The sequence below is a fragment of the Mercenaria mercenaria genome, chromosome 11 (assembly GCF_021730395.1).
Source record: "Mercenaria mercenaria strain notata chromosome 11, MADL_Memer_1, whole genome shotgun sequence".
In the NCBI taxonomy this organism is placed as follows: domain Eukaryota; kingdom Metazoa; phylum Mollusca; class Bivalvia; order Venerida; family Veneridae; genus Mercenaria; species Mercenaria mercenaria.
The window spans coordinates 8,432,363-8,458,992 of record NC_069371.1 but is presented as its reverse complement, the minus strand read 5'-3'; the positions used below and the strand labels follow the sequence as shown (position 1 = coordinate 8,458,992).

Sequence of the window (26,630 nt, the reverse complement as noted above, 5' to 3'; positions counted from 1 at the left end):
GGATGAAAAATTCCCTTTACTACAGGGATTCAGAGGCAGACAAAAAGGAAGGCAAACCAAAACGTCCAAAGTATGTGTACTGTTTGATAAGCAGTTATATGGAATTAAGGGCTCCTGTACAGGGATTTTTTTCGGCCGTTTTTATAGCCGTTATTGGGCTATATTCCCAATGCCAAATAGTATGTTTTTTTCCCAAAATGAGTGCAAAAATTCCCAATCTACATTCTGAAAAAAAAATCATCAAAATTGCACAAACATTGACCAAATTATGGACAATTTTGTGATGACAGTATGTTCAAGAGGTTGTACATTGTGAAATAAGTGTATGAGAAAGTGCTTAAACACATCCTTACTTTATTCTATGGGACTAAATATTTCCCAATCTGGAACATTTACACGTCAAAATTCCCAATTTTGGGGGTATAGGCTATGTTCCCAAAACAGCAAGAAAAAACCCTGCTGTAGGAAAAAAGTAGAAAAAATGAAATACCTGCATGATTTTAAACTGTTGTGATGTTATGATTTTCTCTGTCTCAACAAAAAACTGGTTATTGAAAAAACTTTTAATTTCTTCTATGTTTTACATTGTGATATTTTTACAGACTTTGTACACATATATAGGAATCTTCAATCATTACAACTGTGAATACTAACTAGAATTAGAGTTTGATAAAAGGACAGTTGTAAAGACTGTATACCAATGTACTATTACAGGTTATGCCAGCAGAGAAGGCATAATGAGAGAATTAAAGGAGCATGGGGTGAACGATGTGTCGACTTATTTGATATCATGGAGATTATTGGTGAAGGAACATATGGTCAGGTCTATAAAGCTAAAGACAGTCTTACAGGTCTTACAGGTATCAGTATTTTTATACAAAGAATACACTTACAGGTAATGGAGAGTAGTACAAAAGAAAGGTTAGCATTGCAGATAGTATTATTGGAAAGTAACTGTCTCATAGATCGGCCAGAAGAAAACCTCAAGTTGGGACCATGTCTTATATGTGATCCACCGTACCATTGAGGAAATACTGTGAGAGCATCTATATAGTTGTAAGGTAAGAGTAAATTGATGGCCACGATGAACACGTCTCATGTTTTCATGCTTCACTTCAGGCAAGTAAGTTTTAACTTGTATAATCAGAGGTATAAAATAATATAACCGATGCATTATATACTTCAAGGCATAAGTACGGAATCTAGAATTTCAGTCGAAATATTTTAGAATGTTATACTGTAGCAGTACAATCAATATAATTTATTAATGGTAAACTGAAACAGCTGAATTTATTCATGAAAACTTGTTACAGGCAAACAAGCTCACTCTTAGTTACACAAAGTGCTGTGGAAGTGCATTGTAACACTTTGTGATGGGGAACTATACTGCAGTTAAAGTGCACTGTAGTGCAAAGTGCTGGAGAAAGTGCACTGTTGCACAAAGTGTTGCGGAAGTTAATTGTAACACAAAGAGCTTTGGAAGTATACTGCTACACTATAGACTGTAAAGTGCACTTTTCTCCAGCAGTTTTGTTTCAAAGACAATAGAGGCTTGAATTTTCAGGCTTTTTAGATCAACCTGAACTGCATTATTGGATTCTGTTGTAAAATCTTTCTGGTTGTCATTTCCGGATCATGTTGGAATGAAAACACTTGGACAAATACAGGAAAAAAATGTTGATGAAATCATGTTGATAAAAAATGAGTGTTGTTTAGGTTAGACCAACAATGGTATCCTGTTTTATGATTGCTGCTCCATTTAGTTTTAAAGAAAATTCCAAGGAAAATTGTTCAAGGAGTTACAGATACAGTTTGATAACAGGTTGATATTCTACCATATACAAAGTCCAGTAACGAGAGGAACTACTTTTAGTACTATTGTATCATTTAGCTCTTGGAAAGCTTTCTGAAATGTCTTTTATGTTGATTTTCATTAAATGCAGTCTGTGCTACAGATCACAAGTTTCGTCTCAGTTTTCGCTGTGTACGATATTCAAACGTCTGAATGAAATGAATATTACTTTTGAGCACTGCTAGATGTGGGTCTTACCCACAGGTTTGACTACATATGCTGGTAGCTTGCAAAATGAATCATTCTTATTTTTTTTTATGTACCATGTTTATCATAGCATAGTATATTTACTACAGGTGAGCTGGTGGCACTGAAGAAGGTGCGACTGGAGAACGAGAAGGAAGGATTTCCTATAACGGCTGTGAGAGAGATCAAAATCCTCAGACAACTGAACCACAGTAGTATAGTTAACTTGAAGGAGATTGTCACAGACAAACAAGATGCTGTTGACTTTAGAAAAGACAGAGGTGAGGCAATTTATAACCATTTGTAGTTTTGATAGATTTAAACTTAAAGATCAGTGGACAGAAGATAGAGCTATTAGATTCATAATTTGTTCATTCTATGCTCCCAAAAATGCAGGAAGGGGGTCATTTAACTTTGTATTTGTCCCACTGTCTCCAGATTTGTAGTGCCAGAAAATCAAGCATGCCCAACATACCAACAGGTGTAAGAAATGCTGCTGTAAAATCATAGGATTCTTCCAGAGTGCTGTTATACAATAGTTTAATTGCGTTTAACTGGATATAAAAATGTGTATTGCATCAGAAATGTATTATTCTTCACTTCCTTAGTTAATGAGAGTTACAAAAAGCATCAGGGAAAGAAATTTGTCTCTTAATGTTGGATGGCAATATCTGTATTAGATTGAAAACTGCACAGAATTATATAAATTTATGTTATCTTATTTTAGTTTTAATTGGAAGTACAGAACAGAAAGCTGGCTCAAGATGTGGCCAATCTTAAGTTTTGTCTTCCTAGAGAAATTGACAGGGCCATCTGGGAACTTTATCTTTCAATGATACTGTTCTTCGTTCCTCCCTGTACATTCTTAGTTTCTTTCTTTTAAACTTTTATGTCATTCTTTTTAGTGGAACATTTTGAAATGCTCTGGGATTGTAGAGCATATTGTTGTTAAAAATTACAGTAAAACATCAGAAATAAGTGTATCAGATCTTTGGAAACAGTCTTTGAGACATGTATGTTTTTGGCAGAGCTCTGTAGCATATCGCAAAACTTGGTAAAATATGTATTTTGTTAAAATAGCCTTTAAGTATGTGTGTAAGGTTACTATAAATTGTAACATAATGGTACAGTACAGAATACTGTTGGTGCAGGGATTTTTTCAGATTTTTGGAATGGTACCAATTCAAGTAAAAATGGGGAAAACGTGTTGGGGGGAAGAAATGAAGGAAACAGAAATTGATGCAGCATATCCTGCAGCTTTAGTGGGGATAACAGTTTAAACATGGTGTTGATAGGATTGAATTTTTAGCTCAACTATTCAAAGAATAGTAAAGCTATTGGACTCGTCCGTGCGTCGGCGTCCGCGTCCTGATTTGGTTAAGCTTTTGTATGTAAGCTGGTATCTCAGTAACTACTTGTGGGAATGGATTGAAACTTCACACACTTATTCACTGTGATAAACTGACTTACATTGCACAGGTTCCATGACTATTTTGCTTTTTATGCTCCCGAGGGGAGGCATATTAGCTTTCAACTGCCCGTCCATTCGTTCGTTACAATGTTAACTTTTTGTGTGAAGGCAACGTTAACTTTTTGCATGAAGGCACTTTACTGGCAAACCACTGCACCCAGGACCTTCAAACTTCACATGCTAATAGTCTTATTGAGTACACGACCCCTATTGACTTTGGGGTCACCAGGTCAAAGGTCAAGGCGCTGCAGGGGCATTTGTCGCCATTAGTGACAGCTCTTGTTTACAAAATTATGCACTTTTTCCACTTAGAAATTTTTGGTTAAGTTTTTGTATGTAAGCTGGTATCTCAGTATCAACTAATGGGAATGGATTGAAACTTCACACACTTGTTCACAGTCATGATCTGACATGTACTATGCAGGTCTCATAACTCTACTTTGCATTTTTAGCTCACCTGAGCACAAAGTGCTCAAGTTGAGCTTTTGTGATCGCCTTGTGTCCGTCGTCAGTCGTCCATCCGTCGTCAACAGTTTGACTGTTAACACTCTAGAGGTCACAATTTTGGCCTAATCTTAATGAAACTTGGTCAGAATGTTACCCTCAATAAAATATTGGAGGAGTTTGATATTGGGTCATCTGGGGTCAAAAACTAGGTGACCAGGTCAAATCAAAGGAAAAGCTTGTTGTTAACACTAGAGGTCACAATTTTGGCCCAGTCTTAATGAAACTTGGTCAGAATGTTACCCTAAATAAAATCTTGGACGAGTTTGATATTGGGTCATCTGGGGTCAAAAACTAGATCACCAGGTCAAATCAAAGGAAAAGCTTGTTAACACTCTAGAGGTCACAATTTTGGCCCAATCTTAATGAAACTTGGTCAGAATGTTACCCTCAATAAAATCTTGGACAAGTTTGATATTGGGTCATCTGGGGTCAAATACTAGATCACCAGGTCAAATCAAAGGAAAAGCTTATTAACACTCTAGAGGTCACAATTTTGGCCCAATCTTTATGAAACTTGGTCAGAATGTTACCCTCAATAAAATCTTGGACGAGTTCGATATTGGGTCACCTGGGGTCAAAAACTAGATCACCAGGTCTTAAGGTCCAGTTTGAATCTGGGTCATGTAGGGTCAGAAACTAGGTCGCCAGGTCAAATTGAAAGAAAAGCTAGTTAACACTCTAGAGTCCACATTTATGACTATATCTTAATGAAACTTGGTCAGAATGTTAATCTTGATGATCTTTAGGTCAGGTTCGAATCTAAGTCCGGTGGGGTCAGAAACTAAGGCAAATCAAAGGAAAAGCTTGTTAACACTCGCGAGGCCACATTTATGACTGTATCTTCATGAAACTTAGTCAGAATGTTAATCTTGATGATCTTTAGGTAAAAGTTCAACTCTGGGTCATATGGGGTCAAAAACTAGGTCACCGGGTCAAATCAAAGGAAAAGCTAGTTAACACTTTAGAGGCCACATTTATGACCATATCTCAATGAAACTTGGTCAGAATGTTAATCTTGATGATCTTTAGGTCAGTAGGTCAGTTGAGTGATACAGGGCCTTCATGGCCCTCTTAGGTCAAAATTATGCCCCTTTTTCGACATAGCAGTTTTTGGTTAAGTTTTTGTATGTAAGTTGGTATCTCAGTATCCACTAATGGGAAAGGATTGAAACTTCACAAACTTGTTCACTGTCATGATATGACATGCAGTGCAAAGGTTCAATAACTCTACTTTGCATTTTTTACAAAATTGTGCCCCTTTTTAGCTCATCTGATTTTTTGAAAAAAAATGATGAGTTATTGTCATCACTTGAGCGGTTGTCGGCGTCGGCGTCGGCGTCGGCGTTGCCTGGTTAAGTTTTATGTTTAGGTCAGCTTTTCTCCTAACCTATCAAAGCTATTGCTTTGAAACTTGGAATACTTGTTCACCATCATAAGCTGACCCTGTATAGCAAGAAACATAACTCCATCTTGCTTTTTGCAAGATTTATGGCCCCTTTTGTACTTAGAAAATATCAGATTTCTTGGTTAAGTTTTATGTTTAGGTCAACTTTTCTCCTAAACTATCAAAGCTATTGCTTTGAAACTTGGAATACTTGTTCACCATCATAAGCTGACCCTGTACATCAAGAAACATAACTCCATCTTGCTTTTTGCAAGATTTATTGCCCCTTTTGGACTTAGAAAATCAGTTTTCTTGGTTAAGTTTTATGTTTAGGTCAGCTTTAATCCTAAACTATCAAAGCTATTGCTTTAAAACTTGCAACACTTGTTCACCATCATAAGCTGACCTGTACAGCAAGAAACATAACTCCGTCCTGCTTTTTGCAAGATTTATGGCCCCTTTTGGACTTAGAAAATATCAGATTTCTTGGTTAAGTTTTATGTTTAGGTCAACTTTTTCTCTTAAAACTATCAAAGCTATTGCTTTGAAACTTGCAACACTTGTTCACCATCATAAGCTGACCTGTACAGCAAGCAACATAACTCCATCCTGCTTTTTGCAATAATTATTGCCCCTTTTGGACTTAGAAAATCATTTTCTTGGTTGAGTATTATGTTTAAGTCAACTTTTCTCATAAACTATCAAAGCTATTGCTTTAAAACTTGCAACAGTTTTTCACCATCATAAGTGGACACTGTACATCAAGAAACATAACTCTATCCTGCTTTTTGCAAGAATGATGGCCCTTTTTAGACTTAGAAAATCATGGGTAGGACAATATTTCTATTACACTAAAAAAAATCAGATGAGCGTCAGCACCCGCAAGGCGGTGCTCTTGTTCAACTTAGCAGTTTTTGGTTAAATTCTTATATGTAAGCTGGTATCTCAGTACCCACTAATGGGAATGGATTGAAACTTCACACACTTGTCCACTATCATGAGCTGATAAGCACTGTGCAGGTTCCATAACCCTGTTTTGCATTTTTAGCTCATCTGATTTTTTGAAAAAAAAATGATGAGTTATTGTCATCACTTGAGCGGTTGTCGGAGTCGGCGTCGGCGTCGGCGTTGCCTGGTTAAGTTTTATGTTTAGGTCAGCTTTTCTCCTAAACTATCAAAGCTATTGCTTTGAAACTTGGAATACTTGTTCACCATCATAAGCTGACCCTGTATAGCAAGAAACATAACTCCATCTTGCTTTTTGCAAGATTTATGGCCCCTTTTGTACTTAGAAAATATCAGATTTCTTGGTTAAGTTTTATGTTTAGGTCAACTTTTCTCCTAAACTATCAAAGCTTTTGCTTTGAAACTTGGAATACTTGTTCACCATCATAAGCAGACCCTGTACATCAAGAAACATAACTCCATCTTGCTTTTTGCAAGAATTATTGCCCCTTTTGGACTTAGAAAATCAGTTTTCTTGGTTAAGTTTTATGTTTAGGTCAGCTTTTATCCTAAACTATCAAAGCTATTCCTTTAAAACTTGCAACACTTGTTCACATCATAAGCTGACCTGTACAGCAAGAAACATAACTCCATCCTGCTTTTTGCAAGATTTATGGCCCTTTTGGACTTAGAAAATATCAGATTTCTTGGTTAAGTTTTATGTTTAGGTCAACTTTTTCTCTTAAACTATCAAAGCTATTGCTTTAAACTTGCAACTCTTGTTCACCATCATAAGCTGACCCTGTACAGCAAGCAACATTACTCCATCCTGCTTTTTTGCAATTATTATTGCCCCTTTTGGACTTAGAAAAATCATTTTCTTGGTTGAATATTATGTTTAAGTCAACTTTTCTCATAAACTATCAAAGCTATGCTTTAAAACTTGCAACAGTTTTTCACCATCATAAGTGGACACTGTACATCAAGAAACATAACTCTATCCTGCTTTTTGCAAGAGTGATGGCCCTTTTTAGACTTAGAAAATCATGGGTAGGACAATATTTCTATTATACAAAAAAAATCAGATGAGCGTCAGCACCCGCAAGGCGGTGCTCTTGTTACAAAATTATGCCCCTTTTTCGACTTACATTCATTCAATTGACAAGTCTGTTGAATAGTCAAGCGTTGCTGTCCTCCGACAGCTCTTGTTATATGTTATAATTTCAAAGTCAAGACCAAGAAAGGCGTAATTTAGATTCCCTTGTATTTTTTTTTTTTTTTTGCTCAAAATGTGTATAAACTGCTGTTCCGTTAACACGTCGGGGTTTAACATTGATTATTTCAATAAATGTCCATAGTCTAATTCTTGTAACTGCGAGTTTTGCCCTCTAGTTACTGGAAGTTTAGAAATTGTAGATTTCAGTTGTAATGTAAAGGACTAGATTTTATCATTGGCGGCTTCACAAGGTGTAGCAGTATTAGTCTGGTGCAGTGTCATCTACTATTTGAAAAGTTTTGTAGCATTAGAAAGATTTTCTTGAAAAGGCAATTTTTATATTACAGTTTTCGGATGCACTTTTCAGATGTGACATTGTCTTATCTCGTTTTGCAAGACTTGAAAAGCTTTGTTACACTTGAGATATGAACAAAATGACTGTACAAGTTTAGTTATGCCTCCTGATAGAAATGAGTGACTTTCTTAGTTATGGAGAGAGTTACAAAAAACATCAGGAAAGGAAACTTGGTCTCTTTATCTAATGTCGGATGGTAACATCTGTTATAGACTGAAGACTACACACAGAATTGTGTGACTATTATGATTTTTCATTTGTAGGAAGTATAAAACCAAAGTTGGCTCAAGCTGTGGCTATACTTTTATTTTTGTCTTCCTAGAGAAATTGACAGGGCCATCTGGGAACTTTATCTTTCAATGATATTGTTCTTCGTTCCTCCCTGTACATTTTCTTTTCATAAAAAGATTTGAATTACATAAGATTTTTTTATTGATGTTGATGTTGTATCCTGAACATGTTGAAATGGTAGTATAGTTAATGATCTTTAATGATATTGTTTCGCATAACCTTTCATAAAAATGTTTGAATTTTAAAGTATTTTTGTTATTGTAAGCCAAATGTATTTGAAATGCTTTGGTGTACATTTTGTAGTATGTAGTTTTGTAATATCTACCTAAAACTTATATAAAATGTTGAGGCATGTTTTTGGCTGTATGTTGTTGCATTAAATTGACTTGCTCACATTTTTTTGTGACACTAAATTGAATCAAAACTTAGTTCATGTCCAAGTTGACACAGAAAGAGTTGCAACTCTGATTTCAAACTTGGAACAAAAAAAAGTACAAATTATTTAGCCAATGCCACCTGACAGAAACGAGTGACTTCTTTAGTTATTGAGGGAGTTACAAAAAACATCAGGTAAAGAAACTTACCTTTTTATCTACTGTTGGATGGTAACATCCGTATTAGACTGAAGACTACACAAAGGATAGTATTAATACCTGTAGAAGATAAGATATTTCTGTTACTTGACCAAAAGTTGGCTCAGTATGTGACCATTGTTTAATTTTTGTTTTCCTAGAAAATTAACTGGGCCATCAGAACTTTATCTTTCAATACTGTTCTTTGTTCCTTCCGATACATTAAATTTTTCAAACCAGACTTGAGTGTTTGTTATTGGTCTAATGAGCTTTGACAGCCACAGGTTTTCCACTTTCTTGGCAATTCTTTGAGTTATATTGTAACTATTTAAGTTCAAATTGGTTTATATCATGGAACTGTTTGCGACACTTTGATCAGGATCAGTCTCCTTTGTTGGAAATTTCCACAATTAACTCTTAAATTGCCAACCAGTTGCTACATGTTTGTTAACTCTAATTTGTTTTATTATTTCAGGGGCATTTTACTTGGTGTTTGAATATATGGATCACGATTTGATGGGAATCCTTGAGTCTGGTCTTGTCAACTTCTCTGAGATACACATAGCGTCTTTCATGAAACAGCTTCTTCAAGGCCTTGAATATTGCCATACGAAAAACTTCCTCCATAGAGATATCAAGTGTTCAAATATACTTCTAAATAACAAGTAAGTGATGTATTGCAGTTGAAATTGAAAGGTGTTACTGTATATTTATGATATAATCAAGGCCTAAGAGTGGTTTGTCTTCTGATACACATCAATTCAGTATTCACGACGTGCAGGAATTTAACCACAAGGACCTTACCAGAGTGGTTAAACCTCGAAGCATCTGAAAATGATGACCTTTGATGTGTCAGATGGTTAACCACAAGGTCTGATTATTTTCTTTCTAACATAGTCACAGAAGTTTTATAATGAAAAATATGTTGATCTACATCAGGGCTTCCATTAGGATTTAATTTCATGGAGTCAGGACTGCCTAACATTCAGATTTTGGAGTCCCTCTTATATTTTCTTGGAGTTCTACGTAATATCACTTTGTACAATGACCTTCAGTATCATCATCATCATCATTACTATCATCATCATATCTAATTGGTTCAAAACAGTGTGTAAAGTAATAGAATAAAAGGACCTCTAGAATGATTAGAAAACATTTTATTTAACAAAAAATATTTTATTGTTTTATTATACCTATAGCAACAGTCAGCATTTTATTAAAATCAGCAGACTTACTGTTGTTCAGCTACAGAACGAAAATCCACTTTAAAAAATCTAAAGTACATTTTACTTGGAGTAGAGTTATGTCAAATTACGTCATTCACCTGGCAATACCCAACCAGTTAACTTTCATCCCACATCAAAGAAAATCAATAAAGGAAAATTTTGCCGACAACTCCCTTTGAAGCCACGTGCTGGTGTCATCAAAATGTGTCAAAGATATCAGTTCTTACAAGGAGAAAAATTGAATGTTTTTTGTTTTTGTTTTTTCTCTAAAAATACTGTAAAAATAGGATTTATCATTCACGAAAATCCAAAGTAAGTAGCAAATTTATTACCGATCGAAAAAAGTATTTTAATATAAACTGGATGTGAAATGTCATTTGCTAGAAGAAAATAGTTACTTTCTGAGGTTTTTTGTGCTGAAATTATCGATATATTTCCCACAATTAGTTACTTTGTCTTCCGACTTCGGAACTTGTTTCACAAACTGAATCCGAGCCAAATGCATGTAATGTTTTATTGTCGGCAATTAGCGCCTTCTAAACATGTCAACTGATCTGGATAACGGTTTACATTTACAGACGGTCTCTATCAAACACGATGTTTTAACACTAGTCTCACACTTCAAACACTGCCGGCAGTTTATACGAGGCTGTCCATCAAGAGTTATTTAAACCGCTTTGATAGTTTCGGGGCGGAGCTAATCACGTCATTCAAGTGAAGTTACGTCACGGTGTATTGATTTTGTCGTCCTTTGAAAATATCGGAAGTCCTTGGTACGCCTCTGACTTTGTGTTTTGGTGTACAGATCATATTTTTTGGCGTATTTTACGCCGGGACGCCGCTTAATGGAAGCCCTGTCTACATTTATTGTTTTTGAGAAATATGGAAAATTTTGAAATGATAATTGTCTCACCCCAGTCTGCATGACACAGAAAAAACCTGCTCAATTTGTATAGTAGAAGAAGCAAAGGGCTACATTTCAAATTGAATGATTAAAGCATAATCCTAGGGCAGGCTGTATGTTTCCTGGGATGATATAACTTGTTGGAATACTGAATACATTTGTTTAATTTCATGTTTCATATGTGTGAAAGTTGTCAATTATTTCTGTAGGAACAGTTAGTACAACAGGTTACACATTGAAGATGGTATATTGAATTAATTGATGCACTCTAGTTTGAATATTATGTAGAGAATCAATGTTGAACTTTGCTATTTTTGGTGACACATTGTACTAAAATACTACAATAATACTGTTAGTAATCTGGTATATTTATCAGTTAGTTGCTCTATTTTAACCTTGTTAAACATTGTATATATAGACCCGCCCCTTAGTGCAGTAGATAGAGCTTAAGGCTATGAATTGAGAGTTTGATCCCCTCAAGTGATTCATCCTCCACCACTATTTCATGTGGCACTGAGGAAGTTGTCAGTTACATGTGGAGAACAGTTTCTACTAGTACATAATCCAGGTACAGCGGTCAAGTAACTGATAGCAGTTGCTTGACTGAAATACTGTTAAAAAGAATTATCCTTTATTGCATCAACAATCTTGTTTATACAAGACATTTTGTTTTTGCAGAAAATTTAAACAGCTCTTGAATTCCAAAACAAACGAGGAAATTATGGCTTCAATATTTTTGTGAGTTGTATGTAAAAGTTAAAATTGGCTAACAATGGATCAATGTTTTGCAGGGGTCAGATAAAGCTTGGAGATTGGGGTTTGGCACGTTTGTATGATGCAGAAGACAAGGAACGGTTGTACACAAACAAGGTGATTACACTTTGGTACAGACCGCCAGAACTTCTCCTTGGTGAAGAACGATATGGTCCATCTATAGATATATGGAGTATAGGGTATGTGTCATTGTTTCTTGCTAGGCTTTTAATAACGGATCTCTGTTACTGGAGTATTTAAAAGGGAATGCAATCTTTTCTCAATGTTAATTGCTTGAAAGAGCTCTTTAAATTCTTTATGGCAGGAAAAGAATTTTCAAAATTGGCAAATTAATCAAGAAGTTATCAACATTTCAATATTTAATCAAAATGGCAGCCATTTTGCTTCCATGGCAACATGAAACAATGTTACAGATTTGATACATTTTAGACATTAATTTTGTTTATACTGTATTTTCTTTATTGTGTAAAATAACTTCTCTGCTTTTCAAGCTAGAATAAAAACTCAAACTGTAGAAATTAATCTATTTAAAGGTTATTTCCTTAATAAAATGAATAATATTATAGCAGTGTGTAAATGACATCATTAACACACTGATATGGCTGCCTTCATGATTAGCCATTTTCTTAAATTTCAAAATGCCATATCTTCTTCAATATGGTCAGATTTTAAAAATTTTTTCAGTGTTATGAAAGATTGTGGATGGCTGTCAGGCCATAATTAAAAAGTTGTTTGTTTGCAGTGCTCCGACCAACCCATCAAAATCGTCCCGACCCAAAAAATTTTTTAGGCAGTCCAGGGGGCAATTTTTTTTTATATATTATGTTTTCGTCCTTTCTGATGCAAAATGCATTTTCAGCAGACGTTTTCCTTTTCGTATTTTGATATACAGCAGATCATTCAACGTTTACTGTACGCGACCCTATTCATGATATTGCCGTCTTCGCACCTGTTTCGGAAGTCACAAGTTCCGATCCGAGTGAGAAAGTCGCTCAGACATCTTTACTTAAGTCTTTCTCACATGATTTTACGGTGACCTATGTATATTTCATAAACAAGTTTCCAATAACAAATGTTTCGGCGGTATATGACCTGTTTGTGTCGGTTCGGCGTAAATCCCAACTCATTCTTTTAATAAACAATGTCGTCTGACACAATGCCACGGACCTGACCAATGATCGAGTCAGTCAACATGACCACGGTCTAAAAAATTATTCTGATTTTCTGTTGATTAGTTTCAACATTTAAAAGTTTATAAATTAAACAGACATCTGAATTTTTGATCATGCACCAGAATAATCCGCAACTTGGATGATAACTATTCACATTTTTATGTATTAATTGAGACCTTGTTCGAACACGTAATAAAGCCACATACCTCGATTTTTTTTGTAAATCCTAATTTTCCTTTCCTTGCAAACATGATTTAACTTTTAAATCCCAGTTTTATCTGACATATTTGGTGACAAAATTGCATAAACATCTTGAAAAATACACTGGCACTTGTCGGCTAAGTTCAAAGGAAAGATGGGAATCGGCATTTGGCCTTTGATGTAAGAGGAAAGGAAGCAGTTTGACAGCTAAATGTTGTGATGGGTGTGATGTAATTTGACCTAATTCTACAAGTACAATTTGTGTATTACCTAATACACTTTGATTTAAAAGGACTGAGATGATTTATGGATTTGCAATTTAAGTGCTGTGAACTTCGTTTCTTGTAAGTTGTTCCTTACTTAAAGGAACTAAATCATAATTTACTAAATCATAATTTGACATACTTCAGCTTGTGTTTAAAAGCGAAGCCTTTCAATTCTAAAGCCTTAATTTTCACTAAAATGGAGACTAAAAATTAAGCATGAGAAGCTCCACAGCTGGTCACAATCACCCTCTTCTACACAGACCTGTATTCAAAGGGTTGGGGTGGAGGGGCTGGGAGACCTATATGCTGCTCCCCTGCCCAAGTTGCCCGAGAAGTTACCTTTATTTAACAAAGTTGAACATGTATCAGAACCCACCATTTCAAACTTGTATTTAAAAATATTCTGGAATTCGATCTTCTATACCTACCGCCAAATTTTGGACTGGAATGTGGATTTCATATGCAACAACACTTCCTGTGTCCAGATAAATAATATCAGTGCACGCAAAATTTAGACAAAAATGCAACAGTTGCCATCATTTGATTCCTAACAAAGATGAAACACAGGTCATCATTTCATTCCTATCAAAAGATGTAACAGATGCCACTATTATTTTCATTCCTACCAAAAGATGTAAACAGAGTGCATCATTTCATTTCTATCATCAAAAAAAGGTAAAAAAGGCCACTATTTCATTAATAGAGGTAGCATAGGCCGCCCTTTCATTACTGTCAAAAGAAGTAATAGAGGCCACTATTTCATTCCTGTCAAAAACTGTAACTGAGGCCACAATTTCATTAATATATTTTTAACATTTCCAGGGGGATGGCAGCAAACATTCTTCTTTGCCTACCTTCTGCACCCTCATCTCGCCAAAAACAGGTTGGACAGCTTAGGCCTGCAGTGAGGTCATTATAAACCTTCTGTCTCTTTCTGTATCCAGATTGATGACATTCGAGTACTCAAAACTTAGACCAAAATGCAACAAATGCCATTATTTCATACACTAAAGGTCTGACAGCATCTGCATGAAGTCAGAACAACTGTCCTGTAAAAGGTTTTAAGGAATGAGGGTTCGGAGTGTCCAGATCGTTCGTTGCATTCTTGGTCTATATCCAAAGTACTGTCATTCAGTTTCAATTTTGATTAATTATAAAATGAAAGATCTGGTTTAATAAATGTCTACATGCAAGTTTGTGCTCTGTGAAATTCCTTGTAGAATTTGTCTGCCATGTATGTTCTTACTTTCTGAAATTCATGAATATGTTTCAATGTTTCAATGTCTGCTGAGAAAATTTGTGTACACTGACTTTACAAAAAAAAAAAAAAAAAAAAAAAATCCCTACCTACCTACCCACTCCTAAAAATCAAAAATCTGGGTTGGAGCACTGCAAACAAACACTTTTTTAATTATGGCCTCACACAAAATGAACTTATGTTTAGGCGTTCCTTCTTCTTTAATATGAAATTATAGTGTATTTTCATTTACTAATGAAATTCAATACACATTATTGGTGTATCTAAACAAAATTATGATTCCCTTTTGAGTAAAAAACTTGTCCACAAGTTTTATCTTGAGACAAGCTATGGTTAAAGTTGAGGTACTAGAAACAAACAAAAATAGGACAGATAAAATATTTATATTTAAGTTTGCGGTTTGTCATGAGTTCACAGAGCAAATGTCTTGAGAAATATTGATATAGTAGATGCTTGAAGATTTTCTAGAATTACAGAAATTTGCTGTTTTCCTATGAAATGAAAAAGTGGCCAAACATCATGTACATCAGAAGTGATAATGGTATAAATGCTATTATGGTAACTTCTGTGAAGAAGTCCAAGTACAAACTGATAACAGCATCGGTATTCAGAGGCTGTCATTCTTATTCACAGGTGTATATTGGGAGAGCTTTTCACGAGGAAACCTATATTCCAAGCACAGCAAGAACTTGCCCAGCTAGAGTTGATCAGCAAGACCTGTGGCTCTCCATGCCCGGCTGTGTGGCCAGATGTCATCAAACTGCCGCTGTTCCATACTTTTAAACCTAAGAAACAGTACAGACGTAAACTCAGGGAAGAATTCTCATTGTATGTACAGTTCCTGTTGTTATTCACATTTTAAATTTTATCATTCAAAAAGCTGTGTTACAGATAAATGTAAAATTTTCTTTTTATTAACTGTTCTTGCAGAATTTTAAAAAACACGAAGAAACAGCTGCATGCTGGATCGCAGGTCAGCGGTTTCACTCGGGGTTCCTGGCTGTACCTGAAATTATATCTCCATTACAAGCTTGAAAGTCACCATACGACTTAAATTGTGTTGGCAGTGAAAATAGATAATTGTGAAAGTCAATGCTATTTTCAAAGAAGTTTATATTTAGCTCTGGCCATCTCTCTTATATAAAATTTACTATAAACCTAGCAATGTTTCTAGCGAAGCGTTAAAATGCCAGATCAATGCAGAATTGTAGGATTTTACAGTGTTGAAGAAGTCACTTGAAGAAGTTTGTGTTGTTGTTTCTGTGTATAGCTGTTTCGTTGTATATTTGCAGCCTACCAAAGCAGGCATTAGACTTGATGGATAACATGTTGGAGTTAGATCCTTCAAAACGGTGTAGTGCAGAACAAGCCCTCATCTCACCTTGGCTGAAATATGTCGACCAGCGGATAGTGTCTCCACCAGAGTGAGTATATACATCGGTTAAGTTCAAATTATCTTGAGTGTTGAAACAGTTTCAGCTCACTAATTAAAAATACTTTGGTCCACAAACATAGGATGATTGCCTGTTATCATTAGATGACCCCTTCTATGTTTGGGCTCAGTAGGTCAAAGGGCAAGGTTATAGTGATCTCAGGACTGAAAGTAGGACAGGCCATCATGGGGAAATATGTTTTACAAACGGCTCTTGGTTTGCTCGCCATGAGGAAGGTCACAAGAGTTGTTTCTGTTCAGATTGTAAGAGTTTCTATGTAACTACAGATCACAGCTGAATAAAATTTCCATGGTAATACCACGATTGACAAAGGGCTTTCATTTTGATGAAGTCATGCCCTTTTTACTTAGCCATTCTTTCAGTAAAATTGTGTTTCAGTTTTGTATCGAGGTAAAAAAAAAAAACACTACACATTAATACTAAATAAAACTGCACAACCTGTCCTCATAATACCAAATGAATGATATTAGTCATTTAATTAAAAAAAAAATTGTTTGGGATTGTCAGCAAATTAGTTTCTCGGTATTTTATGATCATAAGTCTATGATACTCAAACTTAGTCTTGCCATCATAAGTCTGTGTGTCCTCTGTTCTGTCTGCACTCGGTCAAACCCAAATAAGAAAATACTTATTTTTTGTACATTCAGTTTCTTGTGTTTCTTGTTATTGTCATTTAGTGTCCAATTATTCCCTCCCCTATCCCCTTCACACACACAGTAACTGTTTATGTAATTTTTAGGGTTAGTATAGAGGGCAAGGTCATAGTGATCTCGGGACTGAAAATAGACAAGTCCCCATGAAGGTCAAACAGCTCTTGTGTTGCTTGTAATATTCATTTTACCACTCTTCTAACACCTTCAACACAATTATACACATTACACCCCTCAATGTTTTTTAGTTCTAGCTATTTTTTCTTTACCTTTTACCACCCACCAAACAGCATACTCTCTTTCAGAATGAGCTCTTCTTAAACTTTTCATCTTTGGCAGCATACAGTTGAGAGTTAGGCAGTTGAGATTTTATAGGCCAAGTTGTTGTGTAAAACTCTTGAAACTCATCAGTATATTTTCTGTTATCAGTCTGCCAAAGGACCAGGACTGTCATGAGATGTGGTGTAAGAATCGGAAGAAAATCTTGAAGGAGATGAAGAATAGAGGCGAAGATCCCACTGGGAAATTGCCGGAACAGGGTAAGAGTTTTTGGTCAGATAGAGCGTATATTACTACATAGCTGTAATGGTTTTCAATTAATAACTGAAGAATGCTTGGGCCTAAGGCCCCATAACTTCACAGTGGTTGTCTGTTACCAAATGATGACCTCTGTTGATTTTGGCATCAGTATGTGAAAGGTCAAAGAGCTGGAAAAGTTTCTAATCAATAAATTGAGAAATTGTAAAAAAAGTTAAATCCGCTTTTTAGTAAGTCTGGTGTACTTAAAAGTTTCACATGGTAAAGCGTTACCTCTATACTGTCATATCGTAAAGATCGATCGCTATTAATTTGTTTAGATTTTTTAACATCTCTAATTACCTGTAAACCTTGATGACTGTATAGCAGTAACTATCACTGCTTTACATGTAATCTATATCCAGGGTAGAGATGTCCATGTTTGTTTAATTAAACACACTGCAAACACAAAAGTTATCATATCATTTTGAATTAAACAGTTATGTGGATTGTTCTGTTCATCGTAAAATTATACTGTCCAATAGTTATTATGGAAACACTAAACATAGGCAGTTTTTGTAAATAATGATAACATTTGATATGTTGGTGAAGTTTTAATGACAAGATTTGCTTGATATGCAATATACTAATGGTCAATATCTACCCCGAGGACATATGTTCGCGAGGTAGGGATCTCGAGAATATAGCGAAAATCGAACCCTTGCAAAAATTTCTGCTTTTAAAGTACATTCTTCACGGGTTAGAATAGGGTGCACAGATGTTTAAATAAATCAACTCTTGTTGAAATGTTTTAAATGCAGCAGTAAAGTGTCTTAAGTTAAGCCTTTCATTCTGTTATACATGTAAGAAAGATGTAACTGAAGTTTTATCAAAGAAAAATATGTGTGAGTGTGGATATGCACTTGGACAGCTTATCTTCTGTTAGGTGATTTATTACTGGTTCAGTAAAAATTCATTGTTATTGTGTCAAACATACTGTTTTTTGTGTCAGATTTGCCATTTTGTTTGACAATTTCCAAATACCGTAGATACCCATGTATAATGCGCAGTTTTTTTACCCCTGGGACCACCCCCGAATCGTGGGAGCGCATAATACACAGGTATAGACAATTTTCCAACTTCAAAACATGTTTGTTACCGATGTTCGCCATTTTTGTAAAGGGAAACTACTCCCCGCGCTTACTGTCACTGCTAAAATCTAAGATTGCCGTTACTTTCCGTAAAAGATTGAATGGTTTATTTTTCTTTCAAACAAAATTAATTTCATATAAATTTAAAAGTATTTTGATGAAAGAAGTGTTAATAAATCACAAAAATTATGATACTAATTAAAGATCGAGAATTATCTTTAACCGAGACCAAACTGTGAACAACATAACTGACACGAGGTGACACGTTAATTGCCGGTAATTACTGGCTATTTGATCGTGACATAAAGACTATCACACCTTTTGTTATCGGTCTGAATTGAGAAGCTCATGTCATTTTGAAAGATATCATTCCGAAATATTGAATCAGCTGCTGTTTTATTATTCAAAATAGTTAATTAAAAAGGTAAAACAACAAATATAACAATATTTTAATGGTTTTATTTTCGAGAAAACAAAAATCGATAGTACCGCGAGACCGACGCTGCTCTCCGCTGCGGAGATAAAATTTATTACCAATGTCGATGTAAACTCTACTTTTGTTTTCCATCCACCTCAAAATTGACCAAAAATGTTTTTTTTCCCAGAATTTTTGGCCAAAATCGGGGGTGCGCATTATACACAGGTGCGCATTATACATGGGTATCTACAGTAAAGATTTAATTTCTGAAGTCAAGTATTTGGGCATTAATGAGCATTTTTTGACACTTGGCAATTTCCGTGTGATTATGTTTTCTTATTAGGCAGTTATGCATTCTTCTGAGGTAAATAGCCCAATGCAGTCATGGCTTTCCAAAAAAACAGGAGAATGCCAAAATGGCATACAGCAAATATGTATCGTACAAAATAATTCATTTTAACGAATCCTAATACAGAAACGATTGAGAAAACTTGTTATAATGGCCTTACTGGGCCTAAATTGGTTTTTTACACATATTTATTAGCAGTCACAGCTCAGTGTTTAATGTCACAACTTATATACTTGTTTCTGTTAAAACAGGCTTATGCTAACATGACGTCACGCTAACGTGCGATGACACTCATGACAGTGTTTTTTTTGCGACCAAGAAAGAGCACTACTATATTTTATCAACTGTTTTAGATTAAGGGCACATTAGAATTGAAATAATATTTAGCAAAATCGTGTTTTACCTAAATTAATACACTCAAATCGATATTCTTGATGTATTTCAGTAAAACCCCCAAGTAGAGAGGGAAGTCGAGACAGGGGATCTTCTGTTCCACAGAAAACTTTACCTCTGAAGGAAGTAATAGATAAAAATAAACGAAACAGCAGTGCATCAAGCAATCATAGGGACAAAAACTCTGCACCAGAATTAAAAGATAAAAGTATGAAATTGGACAATGGCAGTGGTTCCTTACCATCTCATGGTTCTTCAGCATCTATTGCTGGTATGGCCAGCCAGAAACCAAGTATTCCAGCTCATATAGCTAAATCTATGTCTACAGGTGCATTGTCTGGTCAACATGACACACCTCCAATGAAGACTTTAAATGTTCCGAAACCACGTTCACCGACGCCCCCGGAAGATCCTACTTTGCCAACAAGATACCTCGATATTACGCAGTTTAAGGCACCAGAAGATATGGAAGGGGATGATGATCATCAAAACCCACCGGTCTCGAACCCAAATCCAGACATGAATCAGTTAACTCAAATGTTGCAACAAGGCATGAGTATAGCTGAAGTAGCAAAAAGTATGAATATTAAACTTGATGAGCAAACCCATGAACTACTGACAACATTAAAACAACAGCTTGATTTAGCTACAGCATTAGCAAAACAATCGGCAGTAAATCAGGGTTCTGCTCCACCTGACCAGGGAGAGGTTGGGAAAACATATGATTATAGCAACGCAAAATATGCTAAAACTGAAAATAGTTCTAGTTTAAATAATTTGAATCCCAATACAAGTGATAATAGTGGGGTACAAATAGCCCTCAATCAAATGTTGACAAAGCCACAGGGGCCAGTTGTGGACTATCGGGCGCAAGATCCTACCTATTCTCAGGCCAGGGATCCCAGTGGTGGATATTACAGTGATTCTAGGGACCCTTACTCTCAATTTGATAATCGGCCATTAGATACCTCGGGAGGCGATTTGTCTGACACTTCCCTTGCTGAAAAGGGTATAGGCAGTGAGGGTTATAGCTCGTATGGAACGGATTCACAAACTAGAGGAGATATACCCGCTTCTGTGACATATGGTGAATATAATCGTGATTCTAACATATCAAGTGGTCTTAATTCAGACATACATTCTACAGGATATAACAGATACAGTAGTACTGAAACTAGGTCCGGAAGTGTTCAAAAACAGTATTCATATGGTTCTGATTATGGTGAAAATGAAGTTCAAGGTGCTCAAATAACTTCTCACAGAAACTCAAATTCTTCTAATTACTCTGGAGGGGCCTCAGGTCCAGCAAGTTTAATTGGGTCTCCTCCCTTCAGGAATGTTGGAGACAGTAAAGTTGGAACTGGCCCACTATCCAATCCAGGATTTGGACGTCAATTGTCAGATGAAGGGAAATTCAATAGGGGCCATGGACCTTATGGAAACAAACCTCAAGGTTATAAAGGGGGTCAACAATTTGCTAGAGGTGGTCCTAGACCCCTTATGTCCTTTGATTCTGGAAGGGGCCGAGGGAGTCACAGCAGGGGAGGGTACAGAGAAAAGTGGTAATACATGCGTATTGAGAATTTTATCATTTTGAACCATTGATAAGGAAATAGAATGTGATCTTAAGTGTCTTAAAAGTGTTTGAAGAGCTGATCAGGTTGTCTTCAGTTGAAATTGTAAACTGGAACATGAAGGTTGAAGCTGCTGTATGGGGAGTTCAGGAGGTTCTAGATAGTTAGAAGATTGAGAATATGGATTACACGGCAGTGTGCAGGCATTGTAAACAGTAATCTATAGAAGTTACAATGGACACCTAGTATTTCAATGACAAATACAAGGATGAATTATTGTAAAGAACTTGATGATTTTTTTGGGTAGATGTATAATTGATGGTGCAGTATGAAATATTTATGAGCAGGTTGTTGATTAAGAATGTTCTGTGGCACCTATGGCATAATTTGCTTGCAAAAGTTTTATAGATGTATATATGTAAGACGTTTATTGATGTGTATAAATGTAAGGGGACATTGTTTATATAACATGTGCTGTCTTCCCAGACAGGTTTTTGTAAGCGAATGTTTTGTGTGAAAGTAATACTGTACAGAAGGGAAGAGTTGATAGTTTTTTATAATGGCATAACTTGTTTAAGGCTGTGAAATACATCAATATGCTAACAGAGAATACCCTCGTCTTCCAACACATTCTACTTAGCAGTTTACTCTCTATAAAAAATAAAAAGCAGGAAAATGCATTTTAGACATTAGTTCTGCTATAAAAAAATAACACTTCTTATTATAACCTATTTGTATAGCCAATTATGCAATGACTATTTCTTTTATAAATACAATGTAGAATCAAAGTCCATGACTGTCAAACTGTAGATTGGTTTATTTTCACTTAGGCTAAATCAAGCAATTTCATGGTTCAGATTGTGAAGAACTCACGTAACGAGAGCGTTTGTGTTTTAAGACATGTGGATTTTAATATTAGCCAATATTTTGAGCAAAAATGAACCGTTGCAAATATTAACCAATCCACAGCACTGTATATTATTTAATTCGTATACTATGCATCAAATGCTGTAAACTAGACGCAAAAGATTTGGTCAACAGTTAAGTAGGTTACCCTTATTTACATATACCGGTACATTCTTGTGTATAAATGTCACTCCAACAGTTTGTGTATCATTTTATTGTTATAAAAAAATGTCCGTATTACTTGATCGTAAAACAGTGTAAAAACCTGTAAATGTGAGAAGTTTTGTGTTTAAAATTTTAAAAGGTGGAAAGATCTTGACCAACTTCAAAAAATGCCCATATTCAAATTAAAACTACTGTACATAACTGTAGTATATTTCTGGAGCACTGTGAAATAATTTATATTTGTGGGGGACTAGAGTTCATGGATTTTGTTGTTGCATCAGTCTGTGAAATTAAATGAGCCGCACCATGAGAAAACCAACATAGAGCGTTTGCAACCAGCATGGATCCAGACCAGCCTGCACATCCATTCAGTCTGGTCAGGATGCTGTTCGCTTTCAAATACTATTGCAATTAGTGAAACCATTAGCGAACAGCATGGATCCATGCTGGTCGCAAACACACTATGTTGGTTTTCTCATGGCGCAGCTCAAATCATGTACAAATTTAATTCCAATCCTCTTTTTCTTCAAAAATTGAAATCCACAAATTGATAACACCATGAAATAACAGTTTTGATCATGAAATTTCATGCCCACGAAATTATTTACCAGTAACAGTTTACCAGTCTTTACTAAGTTTGGGTACCATACTCTGTTAAGACCTGGCTAGAGCTATATCACTTGTTAATAAATCTTTGTATTCCATGTTTGATAAGAAACTTATATACTTCAAAATGTCTTAAGTTATTGCTGTGTTTGAGCAAACACTTGCGACAGTTAAATATTAAAGATGTAACACAAACTAGGGGAATTTTAATCCTTATTCTATAAAACAAGGGTTCCTATAAGACATTCCATATTTTGACAGATTCCCCGAATGTCGACATGAACAGTGTTAAACATGGTTTAACAATTTTGTAATCTTTTGTATTTGTATTACAGCCAGTGTGTGTATGTGTGAAATATACTGAAAGGAAAAGAAATCCAGGATATGATATTTTGCTGTATATTTCATATGACAGGCTTCAGATTTTGTAGACGTAACACTAGAATTTTGCTCAAGTTCTTGGCAATGCCTTTGAAATTATATGTTTATTAACTTATAGAACAGTTACTTACAGATATTCTTGCAGAATAGTACCAAATATAATAGTTTTTAAGCTTAGAACTTGTTCTTTGTTACATGTAAAATGAACAATAAAATGCACACTATGTGTTTGATAAAGATCCAGTATGCTTCAAAAGGACGACTCGAGTCATTTTGAAGAATGTGCTAAAATACAAAATTTGGTTTTTATCTCCATGATGATTTACGGTAATGATACATTGAATATGAAATATTCAGCAAAATACTTTACCTTTTGTTTCCTTTTCCTTTTAAAATTCTTATGAGAATTTTGGAGTAAAAGAATGCTTGTATTACATACTTGAAAAGTATGATAGTACAGTGAGTATAACTGAACATAATACTTTTATGTAAATTACGCTTGTGAATTGTGAATAATTTTGACAAGATTTAGATGTGTGAGTGAGAAATTGTTAATCATGTGACTTGTTACTGTTTCTTTTATCATGTGATGAAAAAAAATGTGTAAGTATTTGAAGTCATGCAGAAGCAGATAATTTGATGAATGAAACATCCATTCTTTTTATTTTAATCCTTTCTTTTTTTTTGCTTAGTTTTTGTAAAATTTTGAATTTTTAAGAAAATTGTTGCCCAGCATTTCTTGGAAAATTAATTTTTGACTCAAACCAGTGTTCATTACAATGAAAGGTGGAAAGGTTAAATTCTCCCTCTAAGAGATGAAATCTGCCTTCATTTGAATGATTACCTGAATGTATTTTCAATGTTAGTTTGCATTCCATTGATTGCAAGTTTGTTTTAATAAACCAGACTTTAAGGTTATAAAACAAGAGTTTGTTTACCAGTGTTAGAATGCTTTTCTTTAATTGGTCAGTTTGAAAATTGTTCTCTTAAATAACCAAATTCTAGCGATTTACTATGTTTGCTCAACTGCCGGCCGTTACGTAATTGAAATTCTGTTAAAAAACAGCACTAACCCCAAAACAAAGAAAGAAATTTATGTTTCAAGACTGGGTTTTATAACCTTGATAAGAGGTGTTCTATATGTTGGAATATTGTTTTAGAATAATAAATTAATGTTATGTTCTCATAGTCACAGTATAATGTTACTGAAAATTACCTTGTTTAAAGCACTGAATCATGCAAGCAATCAAACAGTCTTCAGCTTGAAATTTTCCACACAATTATTTTAGTTGTTTTACTTTTCTAAAGTTATATCATAGAAGTGGATGTATTCTAGAATAAATTGTCTTGCTTTAACTTACATTGTGATAAAGTTTGTTGTTTATTTTCCATTCAGTATAAAAAGCTGAGGTTTAAACTCTATTGTGGTTAATGATGTTTGACCATGGGACACTTTGTTTCATCGATCTGAATGCCAGCTACATGAAATTCCTAACAATATATGCAAGTTTCATTTGAATTGAATAGAAACTGTAGGTGTTGAATAGGTAACATACAGATGCTGTACTGACAATCGGTGTTCTACCATACTGTCCCATATGAAGGATACTTTAAATATTCTCAAAAGTATTCCCTTTAAAAATGAATGCCATTTCTAAAGAAATATAAATAGCCTAAACAATTGCTGAAAACTACGTTCCACCTAGTTATGTGTAATTTCTGTACTGGGACATTATTACAAATGCATCAAAATGAAGTTTTTTAACAGTTCTTTGAAAATGGTGAGGTTTAAAGGCACTGAACTGCCCTTAATGCAGTACTTTTCCGCAACGGTAAACTGACAGTTGTTTTGTAGAGTAATATACATGTTTTATAAGCTATTCAATTTTCATGTGGAACAACCCTTTCTTTCTGATTTTTTTGTTCTCAAAATGTAAGGCCAAGTGTTAAGAAAATACTTCTGTTCAAATGTAACCAAGTACAAAGTTTATGGGGGGGGTGGCTATATTGGAGTCAAGCATGTCAGTCTATCCATATTCATGTCTGCTCCCTACCTTCTTAACCATTAAGATTTTCATAAAACCTGCATCGATTATCAACCTTGTTGAGACAATGTGCAGAATGTTCAACCCAGGTTGGGTGACATTTTGATGTCAAATAGCTTAACTCCTTGTCCACTCAGATTTTCATAAAATTATCTTCAAATATTTACCTTGTCAAGACAATTTGCACAGGTAAAGGTCATATTTTGAGGTCAAACAGCTCCGATATGTGTCTTCTCCATATCTTCTTAACGCCCAGAGGGATTTTCATAAAACTACCGTCACTTATCAACATTATACAGAGGACTTGCAGAGTTGTATAGTTAAAGGGAGACTATTTCACAGCAAAATGAGTTGCGCTCACTGCTAGATCGTGACAATTTACAGGTATGGAATATTGTGGAAAGCATGTACATAAAAGAAACTGCTGAAATGTTATTCCTGCAGTGTTATTACCTTTGGGTGAATGAATCTGCCAAGCAAGTCAAATGTTCTTTACTGCATATTGCTTAACAAAGAATCAAATATGATTTACTGCTGGAGTATATGTGGTATTCCTCACTTGTAAAATCCTGGGGATTCCACATGCATGCCCACTGATGAAATGCACTGTAACTTAAACATTGCTGCATCCATGAAAGATGATTTAGAGTGACTTTTATATACTTGTGAAACTACATGTTGTGTGATCACTTGTGGAGGCAGTTATTTGCTTTCTAACTTAAGCATTTCTTATCCAGTGTCCACCAAACTTAGTCACGTTTATGGGCATAATACCTTGGCGGCGTTCAATAACCAGTTAGACTGTCCCAGAAGCTGTGGAGTCGTGGCCCCTGAATGACTGAAAAGTGTGAAAATTGAGTGTCTTCTCTCTAACTTGAGCAGTTCTTTTCCAAATTCTCCAATATTGGTCACAGTGTTTATGGACACAACATCTTGCCAACCTTATACTACCAGTCACTTTTGAGTAACATAAAATTGCAAAAACTGCCAGTCACCAAACTAAAATATTTATTGGCAATTACCTTTGCCAAGATCAGTAACCAGGTGGGCAGTATTTGTTGCTCTGGAGATATGAAAATTGCTCTAAGTAGTGTATTTTAAGCTAAAAGTAATAAGGTGTGACAGGCATATATTGTGACTCTTTGCCATTCTTGTTGGCAAGTTATCACTTTTTTTGAGTCATAACTGCTCTTAATAAATGGAAACTTGATTCTGAGGAAATGAAGCCTTGATGACCGTAGTATTCACTTACATGTATAGCAGCGAAACAAATTATTCATGCCAGGGTCAAACCAATAGTGGGACAAAAACATTGGTTCCTGGCTTACTGTGTAAAAATTACACCCAGTAATTTTTGGTTGTCAAATTGTCAACGTTACTTGATGTTCCCATGCTTGAGCATGTAGACAGTAAATTAAAACTAAATTTGGAACAGACTGTTT

The 26,630-nt window shown here is 35.2% G+C and overlaps 1 protein-coding gene across 1 annotated transcript; it reads left to right on the top strand.

Moving 5' to 3' along the window:
- Window positions 1-24,505, top strand: LOC123531620 (cyclin-dependent kinase 13-like). Its single transcript, XM_053518493.1, has 9 exons — window positions 1-70; window positions 715-851; window positions 2,149-2,319; window positions 9,255-9,444; window positions 11,701-11,862; window positions 15,214-15,408; window positions 15,873-16,004; window positions 17,114-17,223; window positions 19,564-24,505. The coding sequence occupies exons 1-9, from the start codon at window positions 3-5 to the stop codon at window positions 21,075-21,077; spliced, it is 2,679 nt and encodes an 892-aa protein (XP_053374468.1). The 5' UTR covers window positions 1-2; the 3' UTR covers window positions 21,078-24,505.
- Window positions 24,506-26,630: the final 2,125 nt, after the last annotated feature.

Coding starts and splice junctions, on each gene's coding strand:
- LOC123531620 (XM_053518493.1), top strand. CDS start 3: ATGAAAAATTCCCTTTACTACAGGGATTCAGAGGCAGACAAAAAGGAA. Junction 852..2,148: donor AGCTAAAGACAGTCTTACAG/GTCTTACAGGTA, acceptor TATTTACTACAG/GTGAGCTGGTGGCACTGAAG. Junction 17,224..19,563: donor TGGGAAATTGCCGGAACAGG/GTAAGAGTTTTT, acceptor GATGTATTTCAG/TAAAACCCCCAAGTAGAGAG.